We start from the raw sequence: 21,763 nt of genomic DNA on the forward strand, positions 1-21,763 counted from the left end.
CACAGATCAATTCAATGTGATGTAGAATACATGTATACAGGTTGAATGTATGAATGAGTGACATCTTTAGCAGCCCTTTCATCCACCCTCTTTATACTCGACAGGAGCTGCCAAATGTGACTGATAGTGTGGTAAATGTAGCTGGACATCCACAACTCACCGTTAACCGAGCAGAGAACATGCCCCGTAAACGTACAATATGCTCTTGGTACAGGTAATATTTAGTGCATGTTGGCCTGCCCTCTCAAAGGTTGTGTTTTGCCTTGGTAAAACTCATACCAATTTTAAACATCTGAAAAATAAAATCAGTCGTGTATGGAACGACTAACAGAGTTTCCAGTTTTTCCTTGTCAAAATGAGAAAATAACTTGACCGTTACAATACCATTTTCCATATCATGAACCTCTTGTGTTAGATCCCACGAATTGTGCCAACCATATGGCCAGGTTCTGTCCATCCTGATAGTCCCATAGTTTGCAGGCCCATATTCCATTGTTCAATTGTCCCCAAGTGAACCACACCCCCAGCGCAGTCAGTCCAGTGCACTGGGTTGGGGGCAGGGCAAGGCTACAAGTGGTGGTTCTTGGAGAGGTATGCGATGAGAGCTACAGCGACGCCCACATATATGCCTGTCCCGATGGTGATTGACAGCACAGCCAGGAAGAGGGCACGTCTGGAGCTGGAGCTGGCCAAGTGTAAGTCCCCCTTAGACACCGCCTTGTTCGTCTGAGAGAGAGAGAGACCGAGGGCAAAGGAGAGAGAGAGAGACAGAAATACCCAATTAATAGGAGGAAATTAAACAGTAAATTGGCCCATTTCCAGTGAAATGTCTGGGGGTCTTGTGGAGGCGCTCAGCAAACATGGCAACCCACAGCAGATAAATAATGAACTCAGCTGTGACTCAACCATCCAACTGGGCCTGTATCCTTTTGAAGTCCACGAGACATTATCAAGATTAAAGAGGGTTATTCTGATTAATATAGCTCAATACCCTAGAGCCTAGTGGTATTCCTTATTATGTCATCCATATACCTCCCCTATTACCTTGCTGAGGACCATTCTTGGTTTGTTAGCAAGCAGACCTTGTTATTTTATCTTCAGCATTACGGGTAGCGATCAAAAGGCCGCCTCCAGACAAGCCCCCTCTAACATTGTTAATTGTGCAAGTTTGAACATTTATTAATGAACCCAATCCTCATTTAAAGATTCCAGACAAAGTTAATCACGAGGTGGGTAGCGGCTGAAAGCTGATAACCCCACTGGTGCTTGGGCCAAGTCTTTTTTTTAAAACTGTTCTTTGGGTCAATGGAGGGTGAAGATTAAGGGATTGTGATGTTTTTATCTTGTTATTTTCTAATGTTCATACAGGAGCATAACATGGACTCGTGAGGGCTCCCGGCTCCCTGGGGCAAAAAAAGTTATTTCACATTTTAATGTAGAGTGAACACAATGTAACAGCGTAATAACTGAGGCAGAGAGAGCGAGAGGGAGGGGGGGCGTTGGATGAGAGGGAGTCCTGCGGGCTATTGAAAGCTCCACTATGATTTGGAATTTGATGCCATGTTTTCTCTGTGTGAATGTGGCCAGTGACTGGGTAGCTGAAATATTAATGCATGTAGCCGACCCCTGAGTCCCACGGGAGCCCCGCTGAGATGTCAGCTTTACAGCATCACACCATCACTCAGACAGGACAAAGAAAGAGATGGAGAGTGAGGAAAGAGTAGTCGTAACAAGGAATGACTTGAGCGGTGCTGTAGTAGTCAATTAAACCAGAGTACTTATAGCATCCAAGAGGTACTCATGGTCTGTTAGTCTTATTTCACACTCTTCTCAAGGTAGCTACGATTGGAATGTATTTTCATTTAGAGGAACCAATCGTGTATGAAGGTGAAATGTCTTGAGTAAACTGTATTTCCTATGATTACTTAATATGCTAATTGCAATTGTGAAGGTTATGCCTCACGGCCATGCAGTAATCCTGCAGGCCACACAGAGTTGTAACCGTACGACCGAGAATGGCGCCGGAAGGGATGGCTGCAGTTTTACGGGCTCCTAACCAACTGTGCTATTTTGTATGTTTTTTCGCATTGTTTGTAACTTATTTTGTACATAATGTTGCTGCTACTATCTCTTATTACCGAAAAGAGCTTCTGTATATCATAACAACGATTACTCACCTCGAACTGGACGAAGATTTTTTTTTAATGAGTCCGACGCGAAGGATATACTGTTTCTCCGAGACCAGGCCCAAATCCCCATCATTCGCGTGAAGAAAAGACGGAGGTACAGGGGACGGAGATCGGGGTGCCTTGTGAGAATTTGTCACGAGTGGGTAACCCGCCTCTACCATCCGTTCTATTGGCCAACTTGCAATCACTGGAGAATAAACTAGATGAGCTCCGTTCGAGACTATCCTACCAACGGGACATTAAAAACTGTAATATCTTATGTTTCACCGAGTCGTGGCTGAACGACGACACGGATAATATACAGTTGGCTGGGTTTTCCGTGCATCAGCAGGACAGAACAGCTACGTCTGGTAAGACGAGGGGTGCTGGTGTGTGTCTATTTGTCAATAACAGTCTTGAGGTATTGCTCACCTGAGGTAGAGTACCTCATGATAAGCTGTAGACCACACTATCTACCAAGAGAGTTCATCTATATTTTTCTTAGCAGTCTATTTACCACCACAAACTGATGCTGGCACTAAGACCGCACTCAACAAACTGTATAAGGCCATAGGCAAACAAGAAAATGCTCATCCAGAAGTGGCGCTCCTTGTGACCAGAGACTTTAACTCTAGACCACCTTTACTCCACACACAGAGACGCATACAAAGTTCTCCCTCGCCCTCCATTTGGCAAATCTGACCATAATTCTATCCTCCTTATTCCTGCTTACCAGCAAAAACTACAGCAGGTAGTACCAGTGACTCACTCAATACGGAAGTGGTCAGATGACACGGATGCTACAGGACTGTTTTGCTAGCACAGACTGGAATATGTTCCGGGATTCATCCAACGGCATTGAGGAGTATACCACCTCAGTCACCGGCTTCATCAATAAGTGCATCGACGACGTCGTCCCCACAATGACCGTACATACATATCCCAACCAGAAGCCATGGATTACAGGCAACATCCGCACCGAGCTATACCATCATCCCGGAAACCCTAGACCCACTCCAATTTGCATACTGCCCCAACAGATCCACAAATGATGCAATCTCAATTGCACTCCACACTGCCCTTTCCCACCTGGACAAAAGGAACACCTATGTGAGAATGCTGTTCATTGACTACAGCTGTGCATTCAACAACATAGTGCCCACAAAGCTCATCACTAAGCTAAGGACCCTGGGACTAAACACCTCCCTCTGCAACTGGATCCTGGACTTCCTGACGGGCCGCCCCCAGGTGGTAAGGGTAGGTAACAACACATCTGCCACGCTGATCCTCAACACGGGGGCCCCTCAGGGTTGCGTGCTTAGTCCCCTCCTGTACTCCCTGTTCACCCACGACTGTGTGGCCAAGCACGACTCCAACACCATCATTAACAACACAACAGTGGTAGGCCTGATCACCGACAATGATGAGACAGCCTATAGGGAGGTCAGAAACCTGGCAGTATGGTGCCAGGACAACAACCTCTCCCTCAACGCGAGCAAGACAAAGGAGCTGATCATGGACTACAGGAAAAAAGGAGGGCCGAACACCCCCCATTCACATCGACAGGGCTGTAGTGGAGCAGGTCGAGAGTTTCAAGTTCCTTGGTGTCCACATCACCAACAAACTAACATGGTCCAAACACACCAAGACAGTCGTGAAGAGGTCACGACAACGCCTTTTCCCCCTCAGGAGGCTGAAAAGATTTTGCATGGGTCCCCAGATCCTCAAAAAGTTATACAGCTGCACCATCGAGAGCATCCTGACCGGTTGCATCACCGCCTGGTATGGCAACTGCTTGGCCTCCGACCGTAAGGCGCTACAGAGGGTAGTGCGTATGGCCCAGTACATCACTGGGGCCAAGCTTCCTGCCATCCAGGACGTTGATACTAGGCGGTGTCAGAGGAAAGGCCAAAAAATTGTCAAAGACTCCAGTCACCCAAGTCATAGACTGTTCTCTCTGCTACTGCACGGCAAGCGGTACCGGAGCGCAGAGTCTAGGTCCAAAAGGCTCCTTAACAGCTTCTACCCCCAAGCCATAAGACTGCTGAACAATTAATCAAATGGCCACCCGGAGTATTTACATAGATCAGCTCTTTTGTCAATAATTGGGAAAAATATCAGAATTGGGCTGCCTGTGTAACAGCCTATGCTGTTCAAGGTTACAGATAATTGATAATTGCGAACACCAGGCTGGCAGCGGAGATGTCATTCGTCGCAACAGGTCCGTCCTCATCATGACACTTTAATGTTCACACCAAACAATGCCAAAGAACAGAGGTGTTGGAATAATTGGCACATAGTTCAATTCAAGTGTGTTACCAGTGTGAGAAGAGACCATAACCAATCATGTTCAATCACAGGGAGGGATATAACACACTTGAATTGTGTTAGGATCTGTGTAACTTGTGGCCCAAGTTGTGGGATCGTTCATAAAATCCAGGCTTTTTATGTTTAACAGAACCAGGATTCTTCTCTTGCTCCATCATGTAAACTAGCTATCCCCAATAGGCTAAATGAACATGCATTTTCTCTCATACAGTTCTCATGATGCCTAGAATGATTAAATATGCACATGCCAAAACATAAATATTGTCAAGAGGATAAATGTTTGCCATTACAATCATCAATACAATAACAGTTTTAATGTAGTCTGGAGGATAGAAACAGCTGTCATTCAGTCCACTGCTTTCTGTAATACAGAATTTAAAAAATTGAATTCCGTTAATGTGATCGTGGAGCACCATTTAAGTGTCTTGCTCAAGGGCACAGACAGATTTTTCACCTAGTCGGCTCGGGGATTAGAACCAGCGACCTTTCGGTTACTGGCACTACGCTCTTAACCACTAAGCTACCTGCCGCCTACAATGCCAACTCAAATAGATTTATGTAATGCTTTCTGTCATGACATACATTTCGGTCCTTGAGCCCAGGCAGCAGTTATCTCCTGTTCTGTGATCTATTTATATTACTGGCATATAGCTACTTCAGCCATGTCTAGGCCTGAGGAACAGAGAATTCGGTTTAGCCGCACGTATTGTATGGATTCAGCACTGTCTGCAGCCTCAGTTAGAAGCTTTCATGGAAGGCTATATCTTATTTTTCATTTGACTCACCACGGATAGAATGTGCTTGAATCAATGAGGACATTACCTAATGACTTACTATATAAGACCAACCCTAGCTCTTAAGAACTTAATGGTACTCCAAACTGTAAAAGGTTTTTATTGAAGATGTGGATTCACTCTCATGCCTACATCCCTTAATGACAAATCTACTAAAAGAGGCAAGAGAGATGGACTAATAATATATTACCTAATAATCCCTTCATTTTTGGATCGACACATTTTTTGGGGGAGATATACAAAACAAAGTAATTGTCTTTAAAAAAGGAAGCATGATGATTTATCCAATTTGTCAAAAAGCTTAATTCTTGGAAGCAAAGGTAATCAAGGTAATTCAAACAATTATTTAAAGTTTTTGCTGCTTCGCATTGAGAGGTCAAATATACTCTCTTACGTATATAATAGATGACCTTTACTGTGTTTGGGTAGACAACCCACCCCTAACACACACACACACACACACACACACACACACACACACACACAAATCCGCACACAGTCTCTGTCCAACTCCAAACAATGCTACCATGAGGACCAAAGGCTGATTATCATCGCCTGCGTGGGGATCCCTGATCCATTGTTCATCTGAGCCTGATGGTATTATTTCATTTAAAGAGATCAAACTCCCACCCACTGCCTCCACCATACAGAGCCATGATCGCATGGAACTCCCTTCAATCTCCAATTACTCAAGCAAACAGCAAAATCAACTTAAAAAAAAGATTAAACAACATTTCTTGGAACGGCAGGTGAGGGGACAACACATGCACACACATTTTAGTTGTATTGTTTGTACCATTATATTTTTGTTGCATTGTTTGTATATCGTTGTATTTTACATTTGTGTGACTTTCCTTGACTATCAGTGTATCAGTGTTTTGTTACTTGTCATGTTTTGTGTTTTTTGTGGACCCCAGGAAGAATAGCTGCTGCTTCGGCAAAAGCTAATGGGGCTCCGAATAAACCACCATCCTGGAAAATATAAGCCTCAACAGTGACCTTGTAGATCAATAGCAGACCTGAGCAGAGGGACTGCAGGCCACGTTACAGATTTACTGAAAGGCACAACTAATCATTTAGCATACGTCGAGCTGACGTGGGCCTTGGCCCAAGTATCAGGGAGCATTCTGCCCCGCTGCCCCAGTGACATCTAAAATCTGAAGCTTTTATGATTACTCTCTGTGTTTGATATAACACACATTTACCCAGGGGGGAGGGGGAGTCAGGCATAGATACAAACAATGACCTTCACGATCTCCAAGTTGTGAGTACACATGCACAGTATAATCATTCACAGAGCTATGAGAAGGTAATATAGGCCTTTGTTAACATGACAATGAACCATAATTGATCTGAGTTATGTCTATCACGTTACATACAGTGTACGAAACAAAATATGAATAATTTCTGCATACTTGGAAAGGTCAGCAGGACATGGTTGTTTAGGCTGCCAGCAGAATTGTAATGAGGACAATGAAACATGCAGGTGGACATGAAAATGACTGTTGATGAATATACATTCAGTGTACAAAACATTAGGAACACCTTCCTAATATTGAGTTGCACCCTTTTGCCCTCAGAACATCCTCAATTCGTCGGGGCATGGACTCTACAAGGTGTCGAAACGCTCCACAGGGATGCTGGCCCCTGTTGACTCCAATGCTTCCCACAGTTGTGTTAAGTTAGCTGGTTGTCCTTTGGGTGGTGGACCATTCTTGATACACACAGGAAACTGTTGAGCGTGAAAACCCAGCAGCGTTGCAGTTCTTGACACACTCAAACCGGTGCGCCTGGCATCGACTACCATACCCCATTCAAAGGTACTTAAATATTTTGTCTTGCCCATTCACCCTCAATGGTACACATACACAATCCACGTCTCAATTGTCTTAAGGCTTAAAAATCCTTCTTTAACCTGTCTCCTCCCCTTCATCTACACTGATTGAAGGGGATTTAACAAGTGACATCAATAAGGGATCATAGCTTTCACCTGGTCAGTCTGTCATGGAAAGACCAGGTGTTTCTAATGTTTTGTGCACTCAGTGTATGAGAGACATCTCTATAGAATTGCTTCGATGTTATTGTTTAAAGGATAAGAGGCGGATAACATACTGGGATCAACATTCCTTAGTAACACAGACTGTTTGTTTCAGATGACTGACAAATGTAGCAAGATGAGCCACACTGCTCCCAGTCTGTGTCTCATTATTCTAACTATCATCTGTTTTAACTAGAGGATGCCACATAGGGTGTTATTGAGTCTTGGGGAAATCTTACAGACACTACCATTTTCCACCCAGCCCTCCCAGCAGTTAATGAGCATACTAAGTATGTAAATATGTTTAACAATCCTATTGTTCTGCACAGGCGAGAAACAGTTCTTTGTAATTACTGGTTCAATTTAAGTCAGCTTAATTAATTACAATCAAATCAAAAACGAATTAACCACGGAGCAACCGCAGTTCCTCAGATGCAGTAAGGAGAAAGAGAAAAAGAGAACAACAATTTTCAGAATGAGGATGAAAAACGTGTTTTACAAACACAATTATCTTCTACCCTTGAGATCTGAGTGTGTTGCCTGAAAAAAATCTTTCTCATTTCAACAAAAAACGTAAAAGTGCTCCTACACCATCATCCACAGGGACATAAATGTACTGTATACACTACATGAAAGTATAGGTCATTGTGGATATATCTATGAGTGAAATATTTTATACATGGTAAAAACCTTTGCTTTGTGGAATATGTCCGTCATCGCCCAAGGAGGATTTTTGTCCCTAGCTTATTCCATACAAGGCCAACTCTCACACTATCGAGCCAAAATATTATGTAAAAAGCTTACCCAATTTGTGTGGAGCATGCTCTAAAAGCAGTGAATCAGATTATACACACTGGCGTAGCAAAAACAGATTGTTGCAGTTTGGTATCGTAACATTACATTTTACATTTACATTTTAGTCATTTAGCAGACGCTCTTATCCAGAGCGACTTACAGTTAACACATTGAGAGACCTCTTTAGGGAGTAGGGACTTATTCAACTTTGCCCATGTGATATGACAGAGCTTGATTAAAATGAAAAAAAAAAGGTAATTATTAAGCTGCACATATAATCCTATGTGTTTTTCCATCTCAACATTTGTATACACCACCACCTTATTTAAAGAATAACAACTACCTGGTAAAAAGTATGCTCAGGAGAGTAGTTGAATAACTATTCCAATACAATCCTCCTTGACGACACCAATGAATCCACAAAATCAGCCAATGCCAGAAGAAATGGTTGAGTGTTACAGGTGATAATAAACACACAAACACATGCCAGGTGTGGTGCCAGGTAAACAACCTCTCCCTCAACGTTAGCAAAACAAAGGAGCTGATTGTGGACACGCCCCCATCCTCATCAACAGGGCCGCCGTGGAGACGGTCAATAACTTCAAATAACCTCAGCGTACACTACTCAGAGAAGTTGAAATGGTCTAACCACACGGACAATGTAGTGAAGAAGGCACGACAGCGACTCTTCAACCTCAGGATGCTGAAGAAATTTGGCTTGTCCCCGAGGGCACTCACAGTGTTCTACAGGAGCCTCACCTGCTCCACCCTCTCCCCTAAGGACATCCCCCCCCCCCATGGACATTCCACCCCCATATACTTTTACTCTGCCCCCACCCCAACGACATTAGTCACTGTTGCTAATATGTACTGTATATTATAACTTTTTTTTATTACAATTTTTATTGTTTTTATTTCATTTGATCCCCACACCCACTCAATGGTCATGCTACTCCCCCCATGGTCATTCCCCCACACCCCCTAAACAGTCTTTACTCTGCCTCCACCCCAATGGACATTTATTCATTCATCACTGCTACAGTTATGATGTATATAGTGCTATTTCTCTTGTTAGTTTTTTTATTACCATTTTCGTTATTTCATTTCACTTAGTCCTGCATGTTGGAGCTCGAAGCCTAAGATTTTCACTGTACCCTGCAATCACACCTGCAACCCTGTACATGTGACTATTAAAACACTGAATCTGAATAGTAGAAGACTGTTTATTTATGTGTCTGTGGCTTTGATAATGGTAACCCTGTGGAGAAGCACTATACTGGTCTCAACCTCAACTAAATTAGATGTTACTTTCAGTATTCTTACACAGCAGCTAAATGACCAGTCAGGGCGTTTAATCTCCAGCAGATCTTGTGTTTAGGCCGTTCAATCTGTATTTGGCCAGTGCCTTATGCATCTGTGAGCCGGTAAATACGCCCATGCACTTTTACATTAATGTGGATGCTACCATGATCACGGATAATCCTGAATGAATCGTGAATGCTAACCTCCCCTGTTATTGTAATGGTGAGAAGTTAGCATGTCTTGGGGGTATGGTATTTGTGCGTCTGTAACTTTCTCACTCATCATTATTCACGATTCATTCAGGATTATCCGTAATCATGGTAGCATCCACATGAATTTAGAAGTGATTAGAAACATATTATATTCTTATTTTTCCCCAATACTTTTGGTTCCCTAAAATAGGGAGACTATGTACAAAGTGCTGTAATTTCTAAACGGTTCACCCGATATAGGTGAAACTACACTCAAATTAAAGCTGACAGTCTGCACCTCATAGTCGTTGTTTGATTTCGAATCCAAACTTGTGGAGCATAGAGCCAAAATAATACAAAATGCTTCACTGTCCCAATAATTACGGAGGGCACTGTCTATCAATTTATTTTATTATTTTTATCTAAATAGTTTAAACTGCTTTTTTTGTTGTTGCAATAATCACTGTCAGTCTATGAAAATGCCCTTTTTGTTACAGATTTAACCAGAACGATGCATAATGCACATTCACTAATAATGACAAACTTCATTATAGCAGGTATTATAGGTCTCATAAACAATCTCTCAAGCACAAGCCCAGCCGCTAGTGAGTAGACAGATCTTTTCCCACAATTGCCCTACTTTGAAAACGATGTCACAGGTGGTGGGTTTTTGGGCTATTTCTAAGTTGCACCTCGGCCGCCATGGCATTTCTCTTTAAAATAAAATATATATACAGTGGGGAGAACAAGTATTTGATACACTGCCAATTTTGCAGGTTTTCCTACTTACAAAGCATGTAGAGGTCTGTAATTTTTATCATAGGTACACTTCAACTGTGAGAGACGGAATCTAAAACAAAAATCCAGAAAATGACATTGTATGATTTTTAAGTAATTAATTTGCATTTTATTGCATGACATAAGTATTTGATCACCTACCAACCAGTAAGAATTCCGGCTCTCACAGACCTGTTAGTTTTTCTTTAAGAAGCCCTCCTGTTCTCCACTCATTACCTGTATTAACTGCACCTGTTTGAACTCGTTACCTATATAAAAGACACCTGTCCACACACTCAATCAAACAGACTCCAACCTCTCCACAATGGCCAAGACCAGAGAGCTGTGTAAGGACATCAGGGATAAAATTGTAGACCTGCACAAGGCTGGGATGGGCTACAGGACAATAGGCAAGCAGCTTGGTGAGAAGGCAACAACTGTTGGCGCAATTATTAGAAAATGGAAGAAGTTCAAGATGACGGTCAATCACCCTCGGTCTTGGGCTCCATGTAAGATCTCACCTCGTGGGGCATCAATGATCATGAGGAAGGTGAGGGATCAGCCCAGAACTACACGGCAGGACCTGGTCAACGACCTGAAGAGAGCTGGTACCACAGTCTCAAAGAAAACCATTAGTAACACACTACGCCGTCATGGATTAAAATCCTGCAGCGCACGCAAGGTCCCCCTGCTCAAGACAGCGCATGTCCAGGCCCGTCTGAAGTTTGCCAATGACCATCTGGATGATCCAGACGAGGAATGGGAGAAGGTCATGTGGTCTGATGAGACAAAAATAGAGCTTTTTGGTCTAAACTCCACTCGCCGTGTTTGGAGGAAGAAGAAGGATGAGTACAACCCCAAGAACACCATCCCAACCGTGAAGCATGGAGGTGGAAACATCATTCTTTGGGGATGCTTTTCTGCAAAGGGGACAGGACGACTGCACCGTATTGAGGGGAGGTTGGATGGGGCCATGTATCGCGAGATCTTGGCCAACAACCTCCTTCCCTCAGTAAGAGGATTGAAGATGGGTCATGGCTGGGTCTTCCAGCATGACAACGACCCGAAACACACAGCCAGTGCAAGTAAGGAGTGGCTCCGTAAGAAGCATCTCAAGGTCCCGGAGTGGCCTAGCCAGTCTCCAGACCTGAACCCAATAGAAAATCTTTGGAGGGAGCTGAAAGTCCGTATTGCCCAGCGACAGCCCCGAAACCTGAAGGATCTGGAGAAGGTCTGTATGGAGGAGTGGGCCAAAATCCCTGCTGCAGTGTGTGCAAACCTGGTCAAGACCTACAGGAAACGTATGATCTCTGTCATTGCAAACAAAGATTTCTGTACCAAATATTAAAGTTCTGCTTTTCTGATGTATCAAATACTTATTTCATGCAATAAAATCCAAATGAATTACTTAAAAATCATACAATGTGATTTTCTGGATTTTTGTTTTAGATTCCGTCTCTCACAGTTGAAGTGTACCTATGATAAAAATTACAGACCTATACATGCTTTGTAAGTAGGAAAACCTGCAAAATCGGCAGTGTATCAAATACTTGTTATCCCCACTGTATATTTTTTTCTTCACTGTGACCTGCTGCTAACTGTCAGGCAGTGAGGCAGGCTGTTGCTGAGTGAGTGAGTGGTGGGGAGGGCCGGAGGGACGGAGGGGTGTGTGTGTGTGTGTGTGTGTGTGTGTGTTGAGAGAGCACTACAGCTATTGAGTCACGTGAGCGAGAGGAGGGAGCAGCACGCGCGCACAACTTTTTACCAGTGGTAGGCTATTTAGATTGTTATTACGGAGACACCTATTTCCAACCCTTTTTCCGTAAAACATATGAATAAACTAGAACTGATGCGCATCAAGAAATTATGGAAATAACAACTTTGGGCGCACTAGAGCGCATTACATACATTCGCTCGGAGGTGGTTAAAACTGCATTCCAATGTTGACTTTGCTTAAAAGAAAACAGTATCAAGCTAAGTGTTTTATGCATGCTCAGTTCTTGGGTCTCTGGGCTGCCCGAGTGGACATTTGAAATGGAAGTTATGGAACTCCCTCGCATGGTTTTTTTAAATGGGGGAAAGTCCTCAATGAAACTGACATTAAATGTGGAAAATGATACATTTGCCTCTGTTGGCCATCAAGTAGCCTATTCATTTATATGCCATTGTAGGCTACCATTTGATCCAATAAATGTTGAAATGATCATATCACTGGAGTCATTGCAAATCAATTTCTGCCACTTGTGCAGCCTACCTGGAGCTGGCAAACCAATTCAATAAATTGCCTATAACTTCAGATTATTGTTGTTGTAGCCTTATGTTATTATGCAATTATTAATGGACATGTTTAGTTAATTAAATTGTAAGTTATCAAAGCTCTATGGCAATTGCAGATCAGTTGTTAGAACGCATTAGATTGACGGTAACAGTAGTCAGATTAGGCTACAGGAAAGAAATTACGACCCCATCCTCAGTAGCCTATTCCAGCAGGCTATTGGGAAACACAAGCACTTCTTACCTCGAAATCGCCTCGCTATTCATGTTGAATACATTTGTCTGTTAATTTGAACTAAGCAAGCTGCTAAATCGTTCAGTTCACATCTTGTCTACATCTTGTCTAGGCTACTGTAGACTATCTGAAATTAGATGTAGGTCTATCAGAGGCTATAAACTACCTGCCTTTATCTAAGCAAACCCATGGCAAAATTAAATTACAATCATAAACCCTGATTGTAGTCTGTAGCTTATGCCTATTGAAATAACAAGTCAATCTCGCAAATAGGCCATTTATAACGGTTTGTAGTCTTAACATCTGGCACATAATAACATCACAATTGCCAGAAAATAGCCTAACAGTTTATTTTATGTTCGTCCAAGTGTTTCTTGCTCAGAGATTTCGAGATCCTCTGTCCAACTTCCATCACTCAAACTCTCTCGGATTTATCTATAGTTATGCACATCCACAAAGGGGATTTATTTACAATTATAAACCTGGATCGAGCCCTGAATGCTAATTGTCTGAAAGCCGTGGTATATCAGACCTTATACCACGGGTATGACAAAAAAAATACTTTTTACTGTTCTAATTACGTTGGTAACCAGTTTATAATAGCAATAAGTCACCCCGGGGGTTTGTGGTATATGGCCAATATACCACGGCTAACGGCTGTATCCAGGCACTCCGTGTAGCGTCATGCTTAAGTACAGCCCTTAGCCGTGGTATAACGAGTTAAATCGACATATATTGTTGGAAAAGATCTGGCTAGTTTAATAAGGGCTAATTATATTTTCTCTTGCGACATTCAAATTCCTTTATTACATCATAGCTTGCAATAATTATTATTTTGAGGAAAACAGAATTTACTACGATATTCCTTCTTAATTGGCTCAATAATGTTATGGAAAAAGGGGTTATTATATAAATATGGCAACTCCTCTAGCTGTGAAAAAAAATGGGGCTAGTTTTCAGGCCTTTTCGGCGGGTTTTAAGTGGTCATTGGGCTCAATTTAGCTACACCTGGAAACCCTGAACACACCCTTCTGTCTGTCTCCAACTGTGTGAACAGCATGCTAGCCTGTCTACTTTGTTCAGATGTTGAAATCAAATGGCCTACCTTATTTTTCAGAATGAGAACGAGTTCCCAAATCCTTCTATAATAGTTTTTTTATGCTTATGTACATTTATAAAACACAGACTAGACAGTATAACAGTCTGTGGCAAAAATGCTGCTAGCGGTACACGAGCGCAATAGAAACTGAGCATTCATTTCCAGAATCAGTGTTCATTGATACTCCTGTTTTAGTAGGAGTTGAAACATAAAAAGGGTATCGTTAGAAAGGTTAAGTTGACCTCTATTACAGTAAAATATTGTCTCAATGTGTTTCGGTGTCCATATAACCAATTCTGTTGGACCACCCCAAACGCAAATAGCGAGTGGAAACCGCTGGTTTTCAGAGAGGAAGAAGTGGTCTTTCATCTTTGTTGTTGTGAGTGGCAGGGGGAGGGGCTTGGTGTGTGTGTGTGAAATGTGAAGATGCACAGTCACAGCAGAAGGAGTGAAGGAGACAATATCAAAAAGACAACATGAGAACAAGCAGACATAAGCGTTCATAAAAACTAAAGAAAAAATAAATAAACTTGATTCTTACACAATACAGGCATTTGGAATATTGCACTAAAACATACATTGAAATTAATTAGATATATAGCTCAGCCCTAAAATTAAATACTAAATAGCATATTCAAACCAGGGAAATACCCCCATAGAAATGCACTTTAAAAATGTTGAAAGAGTTATGCATGTCCATTTACACAGCAGTATTTCTCTGTGGAACAATGGAGCATGCATATCAGGTTTATGTTCTGTCAATGGCCTTTAGTTAGCCTGGGTGTCAGTTGGGTATGGGTACCCAACATTTTAAACTAGGCTACAAAAAAGTACACTAAAATCACTCCAATCCCAATTAAAATGTAACATCTGTTTAGCATAATGACTGGCTGGCTTTAGGACCATGCGAAGCATTGCTCGGAGAAAAGCTGCCAGCCTGCACCCATTCTCTCAGAGAGCAGAGACAGTGCCAGACAGTTTGCTTTGCCGGTCAGCCGTTTAGGCAGTGCGCCGATTGCTTTGAATTTGATGTTGACATTTGAACTCGGCCTTGTAAGCCTCACGGCCAGCTGTTTAATGCACCAGTTACTCTCACATTGATGTCGGCATAAGCGATGCGTCCAATAGGCTATGGGAAGATAAGCTTCCCCTAAAGTAAATTGAATTAGCCAAAATTTGCGATACAATTACTTGTGCCTATACATAAATAAATAAATACATACATACAAAACAGGAGCTGCCTCCACTATTCCAGCACCATTTCAACTTCAACATTTCAACATCTAATAACCTATGCTTCGCCTAATACAGTGACAACTAAAAGATACCAAAAACCATTTAGTCCAATCAATGTAAGCTAAATATGATGTGGCTGTCCATGGTACCGATTTATCTCTCTCTGTGTGTGTGTGAGTGTAGAAAAACATGTTGACCCTACTTGTAGAGAAACGCCAATGCCATCCTCCTCTTTCATGTTGCCTAAACGGTCTATGTCTCTGTCATACAGTACATGCTTTTAGTATTTGATGTCCTAGGCTACCTGGCTAAAATGCTTGCCCGCTAGCCTAACTACCTTTCATGGGCAACGATATGCCAGGCCAGCTAGTTAACATTAGCATACTACATGTTGAACTTCCATCCTCTCAGGCCAGGGGCACAATGTATGAATTTATGGTTGGCTCAGTATCGCCGTTATAACCATTGGCCAGTATGGAGAATTAAGTAAAACCACAAGTCCAAATCCCTTTCGCCATCCATGGCTAATTTAGGAAAGGGACGATTTTAGCTAGCTAGCCACCGGAGGACAACACAACGAGATGCAACAATTCAAGTTTTTTCCTGTCAATAATGACGTTTGGCTTGTGATGTGATTGGTCTGAAGCCAAATCCAAACAGGCTTCCCTTGACATGTTTTGTTGTTGCGCCAGGACCATTCACAGCTGAGCTCACTCAGTTTAGCTCAACGCTGATTGGCTATTATTTTGTTTATTTTTATCAAGGGAGGCCAAATGCTCGCTGGCTTCCAGTCAGAGGGACAGTGTCATCCTCAAATGTTTCACTGCTGGTACCATAGTAATGAAAAGAAAGCGTACCCAAACACGTTTCAGCCCAGCTTCAACAAAAATAGAGAATCAGGCAACTGAGGGACTTGAAAATCCAAAAAACATTCCTTACCCTAGGACACTTCCAGGAAAAGAATAACAGGCACTGTGTCTGCATTGATCTGAGTATTTATTGACAGGACATATGCAGAGAAACTCATCCACGCCTTCATCTTCTCTCGGATCGACTACGACAATGCGCTGTTGTTTGGGGGCCTCCCAGCCAAATCACTATAGAGGCTCCAACCAATCCAGAATAGTGCTGCCAGGGTCCTGACCAGGACCATGAAGTCAGACCGCATCACCCCGATCCTGGCCCAACTCCACCGACTACCGGTCAACTACCAGATAAAAATTCTCATGCTTGTATTTAAAGCCTTAAATGGATTGAGTCCCACCTACATCAGCGACCTCATCTCAATCAGCGAGCCACCTCGCACTCTCCGCTCCAGCCACTCCCTACTGCTTAATGTCCCCCAAGTCATGTCTCTGAACTATGGGGGACTGAGCCTTCTGCTCCCTTGCCCTTCTGCTTTTACTTGCCTTGATTCTAAATGTATGATGTTTATATTGTATATATATTTTTAAAAATTACTAATAAAAGCGCTATACAAATTAAATGTATTATTATTCAAACAGGCTTACTTTTCAGCCTAATTGCCATCAATTCAGTCCGAGTCAGTCTGGGAGTTTCACTTCAATAAAAGCCAATTCATGCTTCTCCTTTGAGTTTGAGACAGTAACATTAAAGTAAGGATCCCACTGGGCACAGACATCAGTTCGTCTATTTTTGAATTACATTTGGTTGAGTTGTCAACTAACGTGACATTTTTTACAAAATGTTACCGTGGCATTGGATTTATGTTAAAAGTTGGGTGAACAAAATACCAATACCAAATTCTCTTACGTTGATGACTTATTGGAAAGCCAATACGTTTTTCACATTGATTCAACGTCGTTACGTGGAAACAATGTTGATTCAACCAGTGGAATGGTAGGAGCTGTTGATCGATATAATACCGTATAGTAGTATTACTTAACTGCTCTCAGAAAATTGCATCATTATCACATAAGATGTAAAGACCATCAATGCAATAATGATGAAGAACAGGAGGAAGAAATAAAGACAAATTAGCAAAAACTACTGTGCAGAAATGAGTTACTAAAATCCAAGTCATTCTGACAGATTGGTTTACCTTCTAACAGGCAACTGTAAAGCTACTGGGTTGTTTATCTAACAGAGCGGGTGGGGGGTCCCCTGCAATCTCACCCATGAAATCTAGATTGGTTGTGGTTAAAGCTTTTTTCCCCCCTACACCCTGTCGCCCCAAAGAGCTGTGTATTGATTGCTTTGTTCCTCCTCAAAAGGAGGAAATTAATTGCAGTGTTGAGCAGTACAAAAGGTAACTGGAACCAATTAAATATGGCAACGGCCTTTACAGTTGCTCTCGATATGCAGAAACCAAGTGCACCACTCAAAACACAGCTCTTATTAATGTTCTACCATCGACACAGAAGCTGCTTTCTGCTCTGCTTTGCTTTGCGCGTGAGACAGACACATATTCACAGAGAGAGCCCATAAGCAATAACCTGATCTTGATTAAAGTGCACTCAAGGTGATTGATATCTGAAACACAAACTCCTGAGAGAGGTGTTGAAAGGGAACCTATGCTATGGCACACACTCTGTATGTGTGGGCTGTAGACAACATGGTTTATCTTTAGAGTACACAGAAATACAGACTGGAGCAGAAACTGGTTGAGCCTTACTGCAGCAGTTCCTTTATCAATCTATGCATGGTTTTCCATCCAATTATTACATTACCCAATTTCCATACAGTACCAGTCAAAAGTTTGTACACCTACTCATTCAAGGGTTTTTCTTTATTTTTACTATTTTCTACATTATAGAATAATAGTGAAGACATCAAATCTATTAAATAACACATATGGAATAATGTAGTAACCAAAAAAGTGTTAAACAAATCAAAATATACTTTAGATTCTTCATAAGTAGCCACCCTTTGCCTTGATGACAGCTTTGCACACGCTTGGCATTCTCTCAACCAGCTTCATGAGGTAGTCACCTGGAATGCATTTCAATTAACAGGTGTGCCTTGTTAAAAGTTAATTTGTGGAATTTCTTTCCTTCTTAATGCGTTTGAGCCAATCAGTTGTGTTGTGACAAGGTAGGGGTGGTATACAGAAAACAGCCCTATTTGGTAAAAGACCAAGTCCATATTATGGCAAGAACAGCTCAAATAAGCAAAGAGAAATGACAGTCCATCATTACTTTAAGACATGAAGGTCAGTCAATCCTGAAAATGTCAAGAACTTTGAAAGTTTGTTCAAGTGCAGTCGCAAAAACCATCAAGTGCTATGATGAAACTGGCTCTCATGAGGACCGCCACAGGAAAGGAAGACCCAGAGTTACCTCTGCTGCATAGGATAAGTTCATTAGAGTTACCAGCCTCAGAAATGCTTCACAGAGTTCAAGTAACAGACACATCTCAACATCAACAGTTCAGAGGAGACTGCATGAATCAGGCCTTCATGGTCGAATTGCTGCAAAGAAACCACTACTAAAGGAAACCAATAAGAATTAAGACTTAGACAACCAGGTGAATTGAGTTATTTACTAATTAGTGACCTTAATTAAATCAATCAAGTACAAGGGAGGAGCGAAAACCCGCAGACACTCAGCCCTCCGTGGAATGAGTTTGACACGTGCCCTAAAGCTTTTCAAAACCTACCACCATGGTGATGTGGGTTTCTGTTGTTTTAATTTCGGCCTGCAACATTTTGTATCCTGCGGCTACAAGGCTTTGTAGTTGGATTTTAGGAAATTAATTTTAGCATGGGCTGTGTTGCCCATGCCAACCGAGCAGACTTTATAAAAACCTAGAGCATAAGAGAGAGATGTAGGTGTGCGAGTCGTGACGTGCAGTCAGACCAGAGTGATTCAGTGTGGGTAGCAGGCTGCTGCCAGAGGCTTTTCAAGCAGAGATATGAGATCATTACACACGGAAAACAACTGTCTAACATCTTCATCAAGCCCACTCTTATCTATCAACTGAATCAATGTTTTTCCTTCTCATTTTCCTGGCTCTAAGATGCATCAAGGTGGTAAAACTATACAAAGTACAAGGTTACATAATGTGGTTTTTATGTGGGATTTACATTGTACATGGTCTGAAACTACAGGGATTTTTCTGTAACGGCATGTTTTTTTGTGTTATACTGTTATTACAGCTAAGCCCTTCCTGCAAATAGCAAGGATTAAATATCATGGTGTCCTTAGTGGTCCTCATGGTGTCCTAACAAACCCATGGTTCACATTAGAGAGAATAACATTGTCTAGGTGCATGCTTTGGCTGTAAACAAATTGTCCTATTCCTTTTTTCTCCCCACTGCCATTGGTGACCTGTGAGCTGAAAAAAGCCACTGCTCATGCAGAGATTTCATCCCGTTCTCTACCTACTAGGCAGCCCCCTGGGACCGTAGCTCTGCTGTCCTATATTACAAATGTTAAATACTGAAAAACACACAGGAATATTGAATATACAGTGAGGGAAAAAAGTATTTGATCCCCTGCTGATTTTGTACGTTTGCCCACTGACAAAGATATGATCAGTCTATAAATTTAAATGGTAGGTTTATTTGAACAGTGAGAGACAGAATAACAACAAAAAAATCCATAAAAACGCATGTCAAAAATGTTATAAATTGATTTTCATTTTAATGAGGGAAATAACTATTTGACCCCTCTGCAAAACATGACATAGTACTTGGTGGCAAAACCCTTGTTGGCAATCAAAGAGGTCAGACGTTTCTTGTAGTTGGCCACCAGGTTTGCACACATCTCAGGAGGGATTTTGCCACACTTCTCTTTGCAGATCTTCTCCAAGTCATTAAGGTTTCGAGCCTGACGTTTGGCAACTCGAACCTTCAGCTCCCTCCACAGATTTTCTATGGGATTAAGGTCTGGAGACTGGCTAGGCCACTCCAGGACCTTAATGTGCTTCTTCTTGAGCCACTCCTTTGTTGCCTTGGCCGTGTGTTTTGGGTCATTGTCATGCTGGAATACCCATCCACGACCCTTCAATGCCCTGGCTGAGAGAAGGAGGTTCTCACCCAAGATTTGATGGTACATGGCCCCGTCCATCGTCCCTTTGATGCGGTGAAGTTGTCCTGTCCCCTTAGCAGAAAAACACCCCCAAAGCATAATGTTTCCACCTCCATGTTTGACAGTGGGCATGGTGTTCTTGGGGTCATAGGCAGCATTCCTCCTCCTCCAAACACAGCGAGTTGAGTTTATGCCAAAGAGCTCCATTTTGGTCTCATCTGACCACAACACTTTCACCCAGTTCTCCTCTGAATCATTCAGATGTTCATTGGCAAACTTCAAACGGCCCTGTATATATGCTTTCTTGAGCAGGGGGACCTTGCGGGCGCTGCAGGATTTCAGTCCTTCACGGCGTAGTGTGTTACCAATTGTTTTCTTGGTGACTATGGTCCCAGCTGCCTTGAGATCATTGACAAGATCCTCCCGTGTAGTTCTGGGCTGATTCCTCACCGTTCTCATGATCATTGCAACTCCACGAGGTGAGATCTTGCATGGAGCCCCAGGCCGAGGCAGATTGACAGTTCTTTTGTGTTTCTTCCATTTGCGAATAATCGCACCAACTGTTGTCACCTTCTCACCAAGCTGCTTGGCGATGGTCTTGTAGCCCATTCCAGCCTTGTGTAGGTCTACAATCTTGTCCCTGACATCCTTGGAGAGCTCTTTGGTCTTGGCCATGGTGGAGAGTTTGGAATCTGATTGATTGATTGCTTCTGTGGACAGGTGTCTTTTATAAAGGTAACAAGCTGAGATTAGGAACACTCCCTTTAAGAGTGTGCTCCTAATCTCAGCTCGTTACCTGTATAAAAGACACCTGGGAGCCAGAAATCTTTCTGATTGAGAGGGGGTGAAATACTTATTTCCCTCATTAAAATGCAAATCAATTTATAACATTTCTGACATGCGTTTTCTGGATTTTTTTGTTGTTATTCTGTCTCTCACTGTTCAAATAAACCTACCATTACAATTATAGACTGATCATTTCTTTGTCAGTGGGCAAACGTACAAAATCAGCAGGGGATCAAATACTTTTTTCCCTCACTGTATGATGCATCTAATAAAAATAAAAAACAGGCACACAGGCAACAGTCCCAGGCAACAGATCCAATGTCTGGCACATTGGAAAGGAATGAAGAATATTTGACTTTATTTCCATTTTAACAATGAATACCTGCCACTAGATCTTGACATAAAGTGCCTAGTGAACATCTACACGCCCCCTTGCAGCCGTCACATTTTTCTGCTTTAAAATTCAAATCTAAAAATGGATAAAAATGTTCCCCTACTGATCTACACATCTTCAAAGTGAAAGAGTTTTTGAAAAATGTTCCAAATTAAAGCTGCAATATGTGAGTTATTGATCTGTCATTTTTATTGAAAGCAAATCTAAGAAGCGGTAGATCTGTTCTATTTCTATGCTTGCGTTCTTAAGTTTTGTTTTTGCGTCCTTTCCTTTCGGTTTTGTACACCAGCTTCAAACAGCTGAAAATACATTATTTTTGGTTATTGAAAATATATTTCACAGCGGTTTAGATGGT

General features: G+C 42.1%; 1 protein-coding gene across 1 annotated transcript in view; it reads right to left on the reverse strand.

Moving 5' to 3' along the window:
- Nucleotides 1-567: 567 nt before the first annotated feature.
- The window catches only part of LOC311110946 (synapse differentiation-inducing gene protein 1-like), a gene marked incomplete at both ends in the record, with an annotated part of 32,029 nt that continues 10,833 nt past the window's right edge, over nucleotides 568-21,763 (reverse strand). The window contains one exon of the mRNA XM_084153593.1: nucleotides 568-726. Coding sequence (XP_084009719.1) covers nucleotides 568-726 — 159 coding nt within the window. The remainder of the gene's footprint in view (nucleotides 727-21,763) is intronic.

Source organism: Coregonus lavaretus, assembly GCF_964263955.1.
Source record: "Coregonus lavaretus genome assembly, chromosome: 36".
Lineage (NCBI taxonomy): Eukaryota > Metazoa > Chordata > Actinopteri > Salmoniformes > Salmonidae > Coregonus > Coregonus lavaretus.